The sequence below is a fragment of the Culex quinquefasciatus genome, chromosome 3 (assembly GCF_015732765.1).
Source record: "Culex quinquefasciatus strain JHB chromosome 3, VPISU_Cqui_1.0_pri_paternal, whole genome shotgun sequence".
Taxonomy (NCBI): Eukaryota; Metazoa; Arthropoda; class Insecta; order Diptera; family Culicidae; genus Culex; species Culex quinquefasciatus.
The window spans coordinates 150,167,138-150,185,109 of NC_051863.1; the positions used below are offsets into that span (position 1 = coordinate 150,167,138).

Sequence of the window (17,972 nt, forward strand, 5' to 3'; positions counted from 1 at the left end):
CTTATTTACATCTATGATTCAGAAACACTCAAAAAGCAAAAACTGAAAATTGGGTTTATTGAACCTTTCAAAAAAAAAAAATCTCCAGAAATTGCAAAACCGTTGATCTAAACTAACTCTCTTTCACAACGGGAACTGTCACTAGAGCAAGTGGGATAGGCAGCTTATTTACATCTATGGTTTCACCATATTGAAACTTTACTACTGATTTATTGAAGGCATCACACATAAACCCAAACTGTTTTAAATAATCATAAGTTCGATCAAAATTTGCATACTAAAGATCTTTATTACCACTTCTCTACTACACCAAAATCTCCTCAACTCAAGTTCTCGCAATCACGGTATTGGTAAACTTGATCTTCACATCCGTGGCGCGCATGTTGGAGTTCGGGCCCAGGTAGTCCTGCAGTGTTTGCACCGACGCCGGCGACTTGCGATCGAACGGATATCCCATGGAGCGGTTGTCCGGGTACATCTTATCCCGCAGCCCACAGAACGAGTGCGAATCGTTGCAGTTGACGGCTCTGTGAACAACGTTTATGTTAAATGTTGGTTTTGTAATAACTTGCTCTGGAGCTTACTCGTCAAACTCCAGCCCAATGCTATCGCCGGCGTAGTCGGAAACCATCACAAACAGATCAAAAGCCATGCCTTGGGTGTTTCCTTTGGGCAGCAGCATATGGTCCGGCCATCCACAGCCGCAGAAGCGGAACCGTTCCAGATCGTCCTTGTTCGGGATGTCCTGCGCGGTTTTGATCTGTCGGAAGGTACGGTTGTACGCAACCGTTACGGTGGATTGGTCCGATCGACGGGTTAGCTTGTTTAAGCCGGGGTTTACTGGAATTGATAGAATGTCGTTACAAGGCGATCGCAGATCAAAACGGTTCTCCAGCGCTTACAAGAAACGGCAAACTTGTCCAGCTCGATGACGTATCGTCTCCACTCGTCGTACTTCAGCGCCAAGTTACGATCGTCAGCCTTCGGTGCGATGAAGATCCGAACGGTTCCACGGGCGGGTCGCGAGGTGCTGTTGTTGACATCGATGTTGTACACGAACGGTGCGTGCTGGAGATGGGTGAAGGACGCAAATACGTTTCCTCCCGGCCCAAAATCTAGTCCGGCAGCCAAATCAACCTGCGATTTCTGCCAGTATGTCAACAGAACGTTTGGCGGAGCATTCTTGCGCGTTATTGTGACGTTGAGACCGGATACTGTGATGCCCGGGAAAGAGAGCTGCATGATTCGTGGAAGTTAGTATTGATTACTAAAGGTCAAAACCAACCAAGCTACCTCCTGAGCTGTGTATGGATCGAGATGGTCTTTGTGACGAACCAGAACATCGTCGACGAAGGAATGCCAACGGTAGAACGTGGGATCACGTTGCGCTGTAGCTAAGTCTCCCATAATTCCGAACTGTTCCAGGTAGCGATTATCGGGGTCATGGCAGAACGACAACGCAAGGTGACCCCAGATGTGCAGATTTCCGTACAGTTGAGGGTTTATGGATAGATCGGAAGCCTCCACCAAATTAGACAGAATGTCAATGCCCTTCTTAGGGTCTAGTGGAATCCTTTTTCCAGATTTCTACAATTACAAGGAATTTTAGTTATGTTGCAAATTGGTTGATTAACCGACACTTACATCTTCAACAAATCCTGCATCAATGGCAGCATAAATCCTATCCCGTGCCTGCTCCATTTCTGTGATCGTAAACTTGAACCCTTCGGCGTCTCGATCAATATCCTTCAACGTGAAGTTCTGCGGTCTAGCAGCGAACGGTCTAGCATCCGCCGATCGCACCATTTTCGGAAAGTATGCTTCCGGTATAGGCTCTCGGAAGTTGTGCATGCTCTTCGTTCGCCCAAGCAAGTTGCAGAATCGTTCCACGTTATACCGATGGATGATCTGCTGGTGCATGTAGAAGAACAACTCTCCACGTCGATCCTTGTCGATCACCTCGACGGGACCAGAGGTCGGATAAACCAAATGCCAGTGCCAGTGGTGCATGTTGACGCCGATGTCCTCCCGGAAGTACGCCAACCGCTGTTCATCCTCGCGATCCGAAGCGGTGAAATTCATCGGAATATCGATCACTTGACGGTCCTTCTGCATTACAACCTTACCTTCTTCACGAAGCTTCGGAAACACCGACGGATCAACGAACTGATCCGGGAACAGTTGCAAAATCGATGGTAGATTCACGTTGGTTGTGTCCGGACGATGCTGTACGGCCACCGTGAAGGCATACTGGAACAGATACACGTTCACTCGATCCCGAACGTACGATCCTACGCCGATCAGGGTTGAAATGTCCGGTAGCTTCAGGAAGATATCGATCAACCTGGAAGCGATCTCCCGGTGCCTCTGGATGAACAGCGAGAAGGCCGCCCTCCGAGGTATGGCGAGAGCAAATCCGATATCCGGTTGACGAACGTCCCGCACCGGAATCTTCACGTCCACGTTGTCTCCGAAGCGACTCTGCAGCTCCTGGCCAATCGGACGGTAGCGATCGGTGAGGTAGCTATCCGGCAGCTCCAGCACCGTTTTTCCGTCATCCTTGGGGTAGAAGGTGGGCTCCAGGGGTCGCTGGAGCAGTGCCAGAACGTCGTTACTGCTGGTCATGGCTTTCGGTTGGTTGGACTATTGTGGATGTGGATCACAGTGGACTGATGGGACGCTTTGACAAGTTGTTTACTTTTATAGTGCATCGCGATAATAAAAAAGTTTGGCAGTGGTTTTAGCGGTTGTAATGACCTACGTCTCCCGAATGAATTAGACAGGAAATTTAACCACAACCGATGTGGTCAAAACATGAATTAGTTTAATCTGTTTGATGCACCCTTATCAGCTCTGCTCCAGTGACCTTCATACAACTACATTATACCAACGAAGACCTTGTTATTATTTATGGCAAAGTATGGTTTCATTCAAACAAATGAATTAGTGTAAACATTCATTTACGCTCAATATTATCCCTTATCCCATCATCTAATCGCTCGTGAAACATCACAAATGCTCCTCCCTCAACCAATCAATAACCAATCCAAATTCAATCATCCCCCACCGGAGGAATCCCTCCCGATTGTCACCATGGGATCACTTTCGGGTTCGATTACCGTTTAGTCGTCACTAATTGAGAGCTTGGCTGGAAACACACACACAACCGGCAATTTAAATCTCACCCCTCCTCGACCAAAACAATTTGTATCATGTGCCAGAAAACATTCACATGCTTTTTTATTACCTACCATAAAAAAACGAGAGTACCAGAACAAACCACCCCTCTTTGCAAGGAAAATATCTCCTCTCGACAACACCATGATCATCAGCAGCATCATTAGCTTGCTCACGACGACCCTCCTACAGGGCTGTTTTACCGGTAGCTGGATGTATCTTTCATCCCCCTTAACGAAGAGGGAGAAAAAAAATGACTTTCCCGGGGTTTCCTCGCCGCAAGATATGTACCGAGGGAAAACAACAAATTGGGTTAGTCAACCGTTAGCTAGAGTAAGTTTCTGTTCTGATTTATGTAAAATAACGTCTGTATGTCTGTGCTTGGTTACGAAAAAAAGTACAAAAAACAAATAATATAAATTAACATTCAACAACCAAAGCCACACAATGTAACGGTGCAACCTCGGAAACCTGCACCAGAAACTGATTTGTAACCACATCGACTGACTTTTATTTGTTTTTATGGCTTTGAGATACCGCCAGTCTTCACTGAGATTTCCCCGCAAATGGTAAGTCTTCTCTTCTAACTGGGTGTGTGTGCGCCTTTTTGGAGCCAAAATATAAACATATCCAGGCACTGTTAAATTGCCCATCATCATCAGTGGTGGCGGACGAGAAGGGGGCCCACTTCAGAAAACGGTCGTTGTTTGCCTTCGGAAAATAAATTTTCACTTGTGATGAGACGAAAAAAGGGATTTTTCATTTGATTAAAGAATTCGCCATACTTCATCGGGGGAAGCTTCCATCCGGACGGCCACTGGCTATCTTCGGAGGACCAACGGTAGTTAAACGAATTAATTAGGATAAGTGGATTTTCGGTGTGGCTGGTGGGAGTTTTTGATGTAGGGTTATCGGGGTTTTGTGTTGAGTGGGTACAAATTGAATCATTTAGCATGAGATCATGAATCTGGTACCACGTGTTGATTGAGATTTGCTCAATAATCGTAAAATTCCAAATTATCCTGTATAGAGTAAAAGTAGTGAAGTTCATCGATTTTACTTGCAGAAAAAAAATAATTTGAGCAAGTCATCGACCAAAGAGCCAATTTTTGACTTAGAATGAAAATCTTCAAAACTAAAACCACTTCAAACCATAACATATGATTTTAAGAGTACAAATTTGGATATCATCCACAAACAAAGTCTCCATTTTCTACATTTATTTATTAAGATTTAAAATTATAATTGCAACTTAACTTAAATGTGCAATTTTATATTAAATTATTATTGCACTAAGTTTAAAATGTTTCCAATTTTTTTTTTGCTTTCGGACAATGTTTCGGATTTTTGGGGGCTCTGTTAAAAACCTATTATTTTAGAACGTGCTATTTGAGCTGAGGTCAGATTTATCAATATAAAGGAAATTGTTCTAGTTTTATAAGATGGGCTGTAACAAGTATTTGGCCAATGGAGCAATTCTCTCCGAATTTCGGAAATGGATTTTACACCGGTGGTTGGTCACTTTTTTTTTTTTTTTTTTTGAAAAGATCGAATTACGCAATTTCACAGCTTACTATACTGGAATTTTTCACCTACCTCAAGTTATTGAGGTTAGGCTCGATAGTTCTTTTCTTTATTTGCAGTTATATTTTTTCTGCAGTATATTTTTTTTTGGTAGGACAAAAGCACTAGGGCATAAAACCTACTATCTTTTCAAAATAATACATTTAACATTTACATTATTTGCACATCTCAGTGAGCAAAGTTTGCTCTTTAAGAGAGTGCTAATCTTGGCGTTCAAACGTTAATAAATAGTGTGTGGAATTTCAATTTGGTGGTGTTCAGACGAAAGTGTGTGTGATGGGCAGTGTAGGGTAACGGCTGGTGGTGGGCGGTGGGCGATGGGTGGTTGGCAGTGGGCGGTGGCGATCGGCGGTTGGCGGTGGGCGGTTGGTGGCGGGCGGCGGGCGGTCGGTGGCGGCGGAAACGACAAGAGCAGATTTTTTTCATATTGGTTAGTGGAAGATCAGGACAAAGCGTTCAGTAGATTGTTTTTTATATGTCGGCGTAAGTTCTTTTTGAATACTACTTTGGAGTTTAGTTCCTTCAGGTCATTGGGGAGTTCGTTGTACAATTTGCTTCCAACGTAGGTAACCCGGTTCTTGCAGAGTTCTGTGTTTGACCGGGGAATCCGAATATCCCCGTTTTGTCTTGTCATAGAGTTAATTATTTCGAAATCCAAATTGTGGTGGGTGGCATCATCCTTCAACATGTTCCACATGTGAACTAGTGTTTGCTGCATGTGTAGTCCCCGAACCGGAAGGACAGTTTCCGGAGCGTCAATATAGAGTTGGCGTGTTGGGTAGAGGTAGGGTTTTGCAAGAATTGACTTCAGGCAACGGTTTTGCAGTGTCTGGAGTTCACGTAGTCTGAAAGCGGCAGCTGTACCCCAGTTCAGTGCGAGATACTGCAATCTAGATTGTACAAGGGCGAAGTACAATTTCAACAACCAAACAGATGGTATAAAAGAAGCTAGTTTCCTGATGACTCCGCAGATTGGCGCTATACAACGTTTTAAGTGCTGGATGTGCGCTTCCCATGACAAGGTTTCGTCCAAGACAAGTCCAAGGTACTTGAAGTGGGAGACTCGCTCGACCACTTGGTTCCCAAACCTTATGGGACTCAGCTCTGGAACTCTTCGTTGACATGTATGGAACATAACAAATTTTGTTTTGCTTACGTTCAGCGACAGCAGGTTCGACGCAAAGTACTGGTTAAGTATGGTCAGGTCTTCCAGCATGTTGTTCCTTATGATGCGACAGTCTCGACTACTATAAAGTAGGAGCGTGTCATCAGCGAAGAGACGTATTTTTCCAGTCAACTGTAAGCGAGACAGGTCGTTGATAAACACCAAAAACAACAATGGGCCGAGATTGCTCCCTGCGGAACTCCGGTCGATATACGTCGAGATTCGCTTCTTGTGCCATTGACACTCACGTGCTGCATTCGGTTCGTCAGGTAACTCCTAAGAAGACTGTTTGCTTTTCCGCGAATTCCATAGAATTCTAGTTTTTGTAATAACAGCTCGTGGTTAATCGTGTCAAACGCCTTTTGCAGATCCAGAAACAGTGCACCACAAAATTTTCTCTCGTCCAAGCTGTCGTAGATGTCCTTGAGTAGCTCGCAGGTGGCTGTTAGTGTACTGGAGCCTTTTCTAAATCCATATTGCTGGTTGTATAGATGTTTGTGGGTATCCAGAAAGCTACTTAAGCGCGCTGCAACCATTTGCTCCAACAGTTTGTTAAGCATGGATAGAGTTGAAATAGGTCTGTAGTTGTTCACGTCCGTTGGGTCACCAGATTTAAAAATGGGAACCACTCGAGCTTCTTTCAGGAAGTCCGGGTAAACTCCTGTCTCAATCATCTCGTTGAAGGCATCTTTGAGGAGTTCAGCGAACAACAGATGATGCTTTTTGATGAATGAAGCTGGTATCCTGTCCGGTCCAGGTGACTTTTTCGGGTTCAATTGGCCAATCAGAACGATGACTTCTTGGGATGTTGCAGGTCTCATATAAATGGTCAGGTCATGGCGGGTGAGGGTGCGGAAGTGGTTCACGTTTCTGTCACTTGGGATTGATGAGGCCAGGTTTTCTCCGACTTCACAGAAGTGCTTGTTCAACGTGTTTGCAGCTTGTATGTTGTCTTTCAATACTCCAGATTGGTCCCTTACAAGTATTTCCGAATCCTTTTTCTTTGATCTTCCAAGGACTTCGTTGATCAGCTTCCACGAGTTCGTCGGCGTAGATGTAGTAATTAGGTTGTAATAGTAATTCCTTTTGCTCTGGGCTTTTCTCTTCCTCAGCAGTTGCGAAGTGTGTTTAACAAGTTCTCGGAGGTGTGCATTGCTAGGGTGTTGTTTACTGCTTTTCAAGACTTGCTCCTTGATTTTGATCATCTGCCACAGCTCCAAAGTCATCCATGGACAGTTTCCCTTCACCTTCGCTTTTACAGTCACAGTCCTTGTAGCGGACTCTAAGGCTTCCTTGTATTGGTTGATTGCAAACAGGAGACGCTCCGCAGCACTGACCTCCCCCGGAAATTGCGTAATCGAACGAGCAAACAATTCATCCAGCAACTCGTGATTTACTATGTCTGTGGTCAATGTTTTAGCCACCTTTTCCACTTTCATTTCCAGGGATGTCAGGATCATTGAATGATCACTCAATTCTGTCTCAACCGTTTCATTTGTTATCCTTCCTGGGATGCCCGTAGAACAAACCACGTGATCAAGAAGGTTTTGGCTTGCTGGTCTAGTGGTAATGTTGTTTGTGACTTGCAGATTGAACGAAGATAACAACCGAACGTACTCCTGCACAGTACTGTTTGCCTCCACGTTGCACGGAACGTTGGTATCTCCCAGAAGGATAACCTCTTGGTCAGATTGCAAGACTCCTAGTTTTGCTTCCAATTTGTCCAGAAAGTCGCCAGAAGGAAATCCAGGTGGGCGATATACTGCAATCAAGTTTAATTTCATCTTTCCCAGAGACAGCAGCAGGTGAATCAAGTGAAAACCGTTATGCGATTGAATGTCGACGATTTTCGCGTTGATATTACTGCGGACATATACAACTAATCCACCGTTTGACCTTGCTCGACAAGAAAATATGCTTTTGTAGCCCGCTAAGTTGTACATCTCCTGGTTGCCCTCCTTGACCCATGTCTCCCCTAGTACAAGAACATCAATTGGATCTCCATAACGATCAATGAGTTCCCGAACGCCATCAAACTTCTCCAGACTGTTCATTCCCCGAATGTTCCATTGAAAGATCTTCACAGCCGACTTGTGATTTAAAACGCTTTTATTCATAATACATTCTTCAAAATTGTCATACAAAAGATTTACATAGCTTAGTCTAGTTGAGTTGGTTGTATGGATAGACATCACATTACTTTCTTCGGTGTAGGTTCCACTATCGATGAGGCGTTTGGTGAGGAAGTTGACAGTGGCCGCTTTTCACGAGGTCGAGGAGGAGTGTCGTCGAAGCTGCTAAGCTGGGTGGATTTGCCTTGGGTCAGATTACGGATGTCACTTCGCTTGCGCACCTTTTGGATTTTCGCTCCTTGGCACTTTCTTGTTAGGACCACACCATCCCTGCCAGGCCAAACAAACTGCAGCTTCAGCTCTTCTTGAACGTCTCGAACTTCACGCAGCAGTGCCAGGCCGTGGGAGGTCATTTCATCACGGATTATGACCTTGGTGTTTACCCCATGAAACGACTGTCCTAGCTTCGCCGTCAAGAGGGTTCCAAGAGATTTCTTTTTCGTTAGACACTTTTTTAGTTTGTACCTCGTTCGTTGGTCAAAAGCAAACTAAAAAGTGACAAACTGTCACTTTTCACACGGCGCACTCGCACACTATCAAAACACACGTTTGGTAGTGTGTGTGAACTCCGTGTAAAAGGGGTGTCAAACTAAAAAGTGACCCCGTTCGTTTGACAACAGTTGGTGTGAAACCATCGGGGTTTAAGTGTATTTGTTTTTTTTTTTTTTCATTTAGCAAGAATAACATTTCAAAAAGGCGTAACAAAGAATATTTGCCTGTTTCCATTTCAAATTCAATTTAACATTAAAACTGCAGTAAAAAAATGGTGGATAATTCTATTTTTTTTCAAAAAAACACATTTTCATTCAATCATTTTTAATGGTACTTCTCCATGACTCAAAAGTTGCAGGTTTTTTCCCCATATAAAATATTAAAAAAATGAAAAGTACAAAAATGAATTTTGAGAAAATTGATTTGTAAAAACATATTTAAATTTTTGCAAAATTTAAACAAAATGGCTTCTTTGGTTAAATAGAAGGCTCTCAAGTCTTAGCCAATAATAAAAATACAAAAAATAAAAATGCAAAAATCACCCGATTTCGTAGAGAATTTCTATATATCAAATATAAATGAGATTGGCCAAACTTATTATTTTTCAATGGCCTTTAGGGTGGCTCGATACGTAGAACAGCCATTTTTTAATCCCAAAAAAGCCTCAGAACAACTTCCAAAAATTTGGTAGCAATCTGAGCAGGCTCGGCTTTTCACCAAGCATTTCAATTTTGTATTAGATTTTTATGAAAAAAAAAACATTTTTGCTGTTCGATTTTTGTAGTTTTTATATTGCTGCTAATTGAAAAACTGATAAAATAGAGTTTGAATTAAAGAAATGCTGAAACTTTCCAGAAGCAAGCTAAAGGCAAAAATTACAGGGTGCCAACAATAGTAAAATATGTAAATATCGCGTTTTTTTAAAATGCTGTAACTTTTGCCCAGATGAGCAACTCTCTACGAAATCGGCCGATTTCAACCATTTTTATTTTTTGATTTGGCTCAAATTTTGTGGGGGCCTTTCCTACGACCAAATAATCTATTTTGTGTCATTGGTTCACCCAAACAAGTCTCCATACAATTATGGAAGCTGTTCATATAAAAATGGTACGTACATATTCAAATAGCTGTAACTTTTGAGTAAATTTTCTGATCAATTTGGTGTCTTCAGCAAAGTTGTAGGTATTGTTGAGGACTTTTGAGAAAAAATAGGTACAAGGAAAAAAAATTGCAGATTTTTAATCACCTTTATTTTCACAAAAACTCAATTTCCCAAATACCGTATTTTTTTATTATCAAATTTTTTTGATATGTTTTAGGGGACAAAAACCCGCAACTTTTGAGCTATAGAGAAACATGGTCAAAAAATCTGCTGCCAAGTTATGAATTTTTAAAAAAATAGTGATTTGTGGAATTTGACGTAATTTTTTAATTTAAAATTGAATTTTCAATCGAAAAGTATTCTACAGATTTTTTTATAAAGAGCTATGTTTTCAAGATATAGTCACCGAAAGTTTGATTTTAGCGAAATATTTGCAGTTTTTCGATTTTAGTGGGTCTCGTGACGCAGGGGTAGAGGCTTCGGCTGCCGATCCCGATGATGCTATGAGACGCGGGTTCGATTCCCGCCTTATCCACTGAGCTTCTATCGGATGGTGAAGTAAAACGTCGGTCCCGGTTTCTCCTGTCTCGTCAGAGGCACTGGAGCAGAAATCCCACGTTAGAGGAAGGCCATGCCCCGGGGGGCGTAGTGCCAATAGTTTCGTTTCGTTTTTTCGATTTTAAAAAATAGTGACCATCACTGACCATTTCTGAAAATATTTTATTTGAATAGTTCAGAAAATTTTCTATAAAACTGTCTAAGAGTTATTGAAGATTGGACCTCGGGTTACTGAGATACAGCCGTTTTAAGAAAAAGAAACACGAAAATTGAAGTTTTCTAATTCTCACCTAAACAACTCATCATTTTCTATAGTCGATATCTCAGCAACTAATGGTCTGATTCAATGTTAACACATGAAACATTTGTGAAATTTTCCGATCTTTTCGAAAAAAATATTTTGAAATTTTTGAAATCAATACTAACATTTTAAAATGGCCCAACATTGAATATTACGCCTATTCAAAATGCTACCCTTGATTTAATTATTTTCAAAATATTTTTTTCGAAAAGATCGGAAAATTTCGAATGTTTCATGCATTAACATTGAAAATCGGACCATTAGTTGCTGAGATATCGACATTATAAAATGGTGGGTTGTTTTGGCGAGACTTAGAAAATTCAATTTTCCTGTTTTTAAACCATTGCGATGCATGGCAATATCTCAGCAACTTAAGGTCGTATCAACAAAATGTTTTCAGAGGCAAAATAAAGAGAATTTTCCCAGTTTTCAAAAAAAAATGTTTTTCAAAAATGGGCCAACATGGGCACTAATTTTAAAAAAATTAATAACTTCGACTTTGTCCATTAAACAAAACCTAAAAATGACTAGGGGAACAGCATCTAATTCCAGCGTGCCTCTAATGTTGGCAGGTCGGAACTTTGACATTCAATTAAAGCTAATTTAAAGCGTTTTCAACTGAAATCGAGTGATAAATAGCTCAATAAGAAGTGAGCAAGCAAGTTTTTATCAAAAGTTTTGCAAAATTAGTTGTTTGAATAGTGAAAATCAGCATATTGGATGGAATTAGGAGCGAGTGCTTAACCTGCCAAACATACGAGAATTTCCCCTATAACTTTTTAATTGCAAATTCAATTTTAGATCGAAAAATGAAATTGAAAATAATTTTGGACCAATATTACGATTTTTTAAAATCAGTATTGATTCAAAAATTCATAACTCGGTCAAAGATTTTTTTCACATTCTGGAAATTCCTTAAAAGTTGGCAATTGATGGCCCATTAAACATATCACAAAAATACAGTGTTTTTTTTGTAATCAGGATTTACTGACTAAGTCCTTATCTATACCTACAACTTTGCCGAAGACACCAATTGATCTTAAAATTCCTTTAAAAGACACAGTTTTTTTTAAATTGTCATAAATCATATTTGTATGGACAGCTGCCAGATTTGTATGGAAAATTATAAGGACAAACTATTAATGCAAAATGGCTACATTGGGCATGCCAAAAATACCAAAAAAGATTCCTATTAAAAAATACATAAATTAAAATTATTGAGCTGTCAAATCTTCAACATGGAGTTAAACTTTTTGTGAAGCTGCTGTGAAGTTTACCATGGCACTTTGAAAAGTTTAACTCCATGTTGCACGCACACACTCTCACTTTTAATTTCTCGATAGAAAAAAAAAGATCGATTTTGTAGAGAATTGCTTAGATACAGCTTCCTCAAAACTGGACTAAAACGTGTTTTTTTTTTGCTTGAAAATCATCATAGAAGGATTCCGAACTATGCAATTTTTAAACAAAAATACTTCAGTGAGTACTGCATTTAAGAAAGAGTACGTTAGGTGAAATTGGACTGGATTTTTTTGTCTCTAAACATAGCCTCCGGCAGCGTTTTGATGTAAGTTTTAAACCGCGAATATCGATCAGATTGTTAAAATATTAACACGATTTAATAAAACATGTCATCAGAAACGCCCAGCAGTTATGCAACCCACGTTGCTTCTCTCCACTCCATTGTATGTGTGCCTTGGAGAGTGAGCACAAAACAAACACCGTCACATCAAAATCTGAAGTAGACGTGGAGACGCCTTATCTATGCGCTATTCTTGCCCTCTGTTCAACACTCCCAGTTCAGCGTCCATCACAGTGCGCTCTCCTTTCCCTCTACATATTTTCATGCTTTCTTCTCCAGCCAATTAACCACCTCCACTCACTACGGCTCCGGCTCATGTTGACAGTATTTTTTTCTTCATTTACTTGTTCTTTTTCTTCTCCTTCCGTTAACGAGACACGCTTTCAATACTTTTGTAAACATTAAAAAAATCTCCAAAGAAGTGAGATTAAAAAAGTAAATTTTCCCTGCTCCACGCACCCCCACCCACAGCTTTACCTTTGCACCTCAAACACAGTTTTGTTTGACGGTTGATGGCAGCAAATATTGAATTAAGAAAAACTGATCGAGCGTAAAGAAATAATTCCGTGGTGGGTTTTCTTCTTCACCATTCAATTGAAATCATTTCCATCTCCACAATCGACTTCTTTCTCTTTCTCTCTCTCCCCACTGGTGTCATCCTGTCTGGCCGAGGATTTTTATTCTCCCGCTGCATTGAAATGTGTTTCTTATTTTGAAGCTTGAAAAAAAAAGCAGCGAGATAATTGGAAGATTTGGGGAAAAGCGATGGGACCGCTACTCGGAAGCACGCGGAAACCGATAAGAAGTGAACAAATAAAAAAGGCAACCAACAGAGCACTGACTATCTTTACGGTTGATGTTTTGCTTGATGCTTTGGGACATAACAAGTGGATTGAGGGAAAATGTCAGCTTTTTTGGGTGCGTTCATTTTAAACATAATTTCAAGATTCTTCAAAAAGGGGAAAAAATTATTTGACTGTTTGTCTTATTAAATATTATAAAACAGTCTTTCTCAATTACAATTCGATTGTGTACAATAATTATTAACTGGATGTTAGTGTAGAGATTAGTTTAATAGTGTAGGGTAGTAATTTTAGATGGCTCTATTGTACATGCTTTTGAAAGTGCAAAATCAATCTAGGTACTTAATGGGAAATCACGAGAGGCATATTGTTTTTATGCAATATTAATTCCACTGACAACCGTTTCATTTTGATGCATCTAAACTTAAGTTTCAGGTGTATTTTAAAAGTGAAGCATATTTTAGTTTATATCAGTATGAGGACTATTCAAAAAAAAAAAAATAGTTACACGAAAAAAACATGATTCCCAATTTTTCACAAAAGTTCAATTTCTCAAAATCCGTATTTTTTTTTTTATATGGGTAATTCTCTGCCAACTCGCACAGCAGTTGCCCCGACTCACCTTCGATTTGCGTGAAACTTTGTCCTTAGGGATAACTTTTGTCCTTGATCACGAATCCGAGGTCCCTTTTTTATATATCATGACGGAGGGGCGGTGCGACCCCTTTCATTTTTGAACATGCGAAAAAAGAGGTGTTTTTCAATAATTTGCAGCCGAAAACGGTGATGAGATAGAAATTTGGTGTCGATGAGACTTTTATGTAAAATTAGACGTCTGATTTGATGGCACACTCACAATTCCGAAAAAAAACGTATTTTTCATCGAGAAAAATACTAAAAAAATTTAAAAACTCTGCCATTTTCCGTTACTCGACTGTAAACAAATTTGAAACATGTCATTTAATAGTAGTTTATGCAACAAGTTGCAAAAAGAGGATTTTTTCAGCACGAGTCGTACATTTATCCAACGAGGTTCACCGAGTTGGATAAATACGAAGAGTGCTGAAAAAATCAAGTTTTGCAACGAGTTCCATACAACATTTTTTGCAATTCCCAGAAACACACACTGAGTGAAATTTTATGTCAAATTTTCATGTATTTTGTCAATAAATCGTTTAAATCAAAAAAATGTTGAAAAGTGTTACTTTTCGAAACAAGTGCTAAAAAGTTCAACTTTTCAGCACCCATTTGAGTGCTGAAAAGTAGAACTTTTCAGCATTTATTTTGAAAAGTGTTGCTATTCGATTCTCGTAAAAGACTTAATTAAACATTACGTAACTTCGTAACTCGTAAAAGACTTAATTAAACATTACGAATCGATGGACAAAGTGTAAACCTGAACTATCAGAAACTCACGACGATTGTTTTGAATTCACGACTGCTTATTTACACATGTTTAACAGTTGGTTAAAAACTGAATACACGCTTAATATCTAAAATTTTGTGCAGTGCCTACGTTCACAACTAGATGGCTCTACACAGCAAAAAATCCGATGGTAAAATCGCATGCAAAAGCAATCACATCACCTTTGTGAGCAAAAGCAACCCTTTCGGCTATCTCGGCACTTCACCGCTGTAGCTGTAGGATCCCCATACATCGTATGCAGTTAACACATTATACGATGTACGGAAAACCTACTGTTACATTGACATAGGGACGTGGCGTTACATCGTGCTGCCACCTGGTTTTTTTAAGCGCAAGAGTGTAAAAGTGCTGAGTCATCGTCTAAAAATAGACGGCGTCCTATCTCGCCCAGCAAAATGAAGTCGATAAAGTAGTCGGTTTCGATGAGAAAAAGTGGAAAACGTGGTCTAAAAATAGCAACGCCATCCTCCTATTGATCCTTCCATTTTCATAGCTGCAAGATAGCCGAGCGGGTTGGGGGGCTGACTCTCGCCGGATTGATGTTATTTTTGGGATGGGTAGATGTGATTTTTTTTCTTCTGTACATGCTTTTTGTGTACACGTTTTCTCATACAGTAGTAGGGGAAATTCTCGTATCTTTGGCAGGTTAAGCACTCGCTCCTAATTCCATCCAATTTACTGATTGTCACTATTTAAACAACTAATTTTGCAAAACTTTTTATACAAACTTGCTTGCTCACTTCTTATTGAGCTATTTATCACTCGATTTCAGTTGAAAACGCTTTTAATTAGCTTTAATTGAATGTCAAAGTTCTGACCTGCCAACATTAGAGGCACGCTGGAATTAGATGCTGTTCCCCTACATGCTTTTGCTCACAAAGTTGATGTGCATGCTTTTGCATTCGATTTTACACAGGTTTTTGTTTACTGTGTAGTACTCTTATTTTTTTGTTTAATGATTTACATCTACTTGTCTGTGTTTCAATTGATGTCTCATGCAATGTGAATATCGTGAAATAATCTCGTGAAATTTTCTAAAATCATGAAATAACATCTAACATCATGAAATATTTTCGAAACTGCATTAGAGTGTAATTTTTTTAGAGAAATGCGAGAATTTTATTCACCTTTATTTCCATATTCGGAGTATGTAGTATTTCAAAAGTGTTAATACAAATTCCAACTTTCTTTTGCCACAAGCGAAAGTAAACCCACACAGCGTACAAAATTCGTTATCCGACCACATCAACTCCGGTGTGTGTGCTGTTTGCTTCTGGCGGCTGCTGCCTTCGTCTCAATTAGGCTTGATTGAATTAGAAGGTACTTTTCGCATTTCGCGAGACTGGAGAAAGAGCCGGGATAATCCTCGGGTCCGCTTATCATTCACAGTTCAGATCGTAACGTGGTCGTACGCAGACTCTCGAGTGAAGGTTCTATTTTTAGCTTTTTTTTCGAGACGTAATTCAATCGTGTCGTTAGATTTTGTGTAAAAATTCGAGTTTTTTCAGAGATTTCAAGCGTTTGGTGAATTTCACAACGTTTCCACGAATGCCTCTCGATGGGAAGAAAGAGCTGTTTGCAGGCACAAGCCAGAGCGGCCAGATTTATGATCCCAGAATGATAACGTCGTTTTTGCTAACCGTGACAAACGCAAATATAACAAATGGCTGCCAGCCACTGGATAAAGAGTCGAAAGCGCCAGAGCCCAGAAGATATCAGCAGCAGACTTGTGTGTGATTTATGCAAATTCTTCGCAGAGACCAGTGTGCGTGTGTGTGACAGATACGGTGACAGATCTTAAGTCACGCCAGCGTTTGGCCTGTTTGCCCCCAGAACGACAGAAAAATGACAAAAATGAAGGGTGCGGTGTGGTCACACACATCGGAGCTTTGAAGATGCCGGAAGAATTTGGCGGTGAAGTGTCTGTTGAGTTAGATTTCATTAAGTGGAAGAAGAGCGATGTTTGGGGGTCCATTCACTGCTTAAACTTTCTTGAATGATGACACTTGATTTTTTAAATTACTAAGAAGTGCGCAGTACTAACGAGCGAAAAAAAAAACAGTTAACAGTATCATACTCGTGTATTCAAGAAAAACTCCAACAACAAATTTGGATTGTATCATCTCAATACAACGCATAAAGCTTGAATCACTCCTCACTATCGCTTCTCCTCACGTGATTTAAGCAGGCTCGCGAGGGAAGCCGTTGTCCGAGTCCAAGTGGTTGGAATTTAAAGGTTCGTTGGCAGCCAGAATGATGAGCCGTCGTCCCTCAAGTGCTGCTGCACTTCCCAGAACGTTACTATCGCTAGAATGTCTGTTCAACGGTGCTGTAATCTGTAGGCTTCAGGCAATGAGATGACTTTTGTGTTTACTGTACAGTCATCCCACATATTCGGAACACCCACAAATTCGGAACACTTTGATGATAATTTGTCAATAGCATGCCAAAAGTAGCTTTTCTGACGACCTTACTATTTTTAGAACCTTCATTTGGACATTATCTTGCTATTTCACTAGTAAAAGTAGTACTTTTTGAACAAAAAACTTCATTCCAAGACTATTTTGTGCAAAGCAGCAAAAAACTGCCTCCAAAAGGCCTGTTTCATAATTGTGGGATGTTATTGTGCCTCCCACAATTGTGGAACACCTGAATTTAACTGATATTTTCACAAAAAAAGCTATCAAACCATGTATAAAACATCACTAAGCTTGAGTTTCATTGGTTTCAGTGTGTGAAGTCATTATTTGGTAATAAATATGTACTACTGGAGAGATCCAAAGTTTGTTTACATTCGTAAGAAAAAAGTGTTCCGAATTTGTGGATTTCGAGGGTCAAAGTTATTCTTCAAAAACTTCATATAAAAGTTAAAATTTGCAGATGTTTGATACAGCATTCGAAAGATCGCAAGAAAAGCTTTCAAATGAAGTTAAAAGCGAATCATTAAGTTCAATTATCGATTTGCTATGATTTTTTGAACATTGGCCGATCTGGAAACCGTTCCGAATATGTGGGATGACTGTACTATAGCTGCAAATGGTCAAAGATTTTTCGCTCAAAATTATAAAAGGTCCTCTCGGGACACACAAAACTTGGCTCTCTGAGACAAGATCAATCCTAATCGTAAATCAATTTAAGTTTGTTTGCTCATTGTTCATACTGGCGCATATTTTCGTTTGTCGTCGGGAAAAGTATTTTTATAAGTGCAAATAAGACGGTAAAGTCATCTGGAAAATTCTCTGAAAAAACTATGGTCAAAGTTAACTGTATTGCAATGAGTTAAAGTAGTGCAAATTTAAAGGGTTCCTTACACAAAAATTAAGTAACAACAAAAACAAAAACAAAAACAAAAACAAAAACAAAAACAAAAACAAAAACAAAAACAAAAACAAAAACAAAAACAAAAACAAAAACAAAAACAAAAACAAAAACAAAAACAAAAACAAAAACAAAAACAAAAACAAAAACAAAACAAAAACAAAAACAAAAACAAAAACAAAACAAACAAAAACAAAAACAAAAACAAAAACAAAAACAAAAACAAAAACAAAACAAAAACAAAAACAAAAAAAACAAAAACAAAAACAAAAACAAAAACAAAACAAAAACAAAAACAAAAACAAAAACAAAAACAAAAACAAAACAAAAAC

At 39.6% G+C, this 17,972-nt stretch overlaps 2 protein-coding genes across 3 annotated transcripts in view; one reads left to right on the forward strand and one right to left on the reverse strand.

The window, feature by feature from the left end:
• Positions 1-265: 265 nt before the first annotated feature.
• Positions 266-2,671, reverse strand: LOC6037140 (phenoloxidase 1). Its single transcript, XM_001847028.2, has 5 exons — positions 1,645-2,671; positions 1,294-1,587; positions 903-1,236; positions 585-840; positions 266-527 (listed from the first exon to the last, which is right to left on the reverse strand). Exons 1-5 carry the CDS (start codon positions 2,623-2,625, stop codon positions 326-328), a joined length of 2,067 nt encoding a protein of 688 aa, XP_001847080.2. The 5' UTR covers positions 2,626-2,671; the 3' UTR covers positions 266-325.
• A 13,008-nt stretch (positions 2,672-15,679) lies between these two features.
• Positions 15,680-17,972, forward strand: part of LOC6037139 (solute carrier organic anion transporter family member 74D) — a 13,761-nt gene continuing 11,468 nt past the window's right edge. Inside the window, exon 1 of one of the 2 annotated variants that reach the window (XM_001847027.2) lies at positions 15,680-15,752. The gene's annotated coding sequence lies outside the window, so the exon portion shown is untranslated. Of the gene's footprint in view, positions 15,753-16,291; positions 16,559-17,972 lie in introns of those variants that run through there. The other variant, XM_038263414.1, reaches the window with a different exon arrangement.

Excerpts from the sequence above, each read along its gene's own strand:
- LOC6037140 (XM_001847028.2), bottom strand. The coding sequence starts at position 2,625 with ATGACCAGCAGTAACGACGTTCTGGCACTGCTCCAGCGACCCCTGGAG. Across the intron at positions 1,237-1,293 it reads ATCCATACACAGCTCAGGAG|CTCTCTTTCCCGGGCATCAC; the intron begins GTAGCTTGGTTG and ends CGAATCATGCAG. Across the intron at positions 841-902 it reads GGACAAGTTTGCCGTTTCTT|TAAACCCCGGCTTAAACAAG; the intron begins GTAAGCGCTGGA and ends TATCAATTCCAG.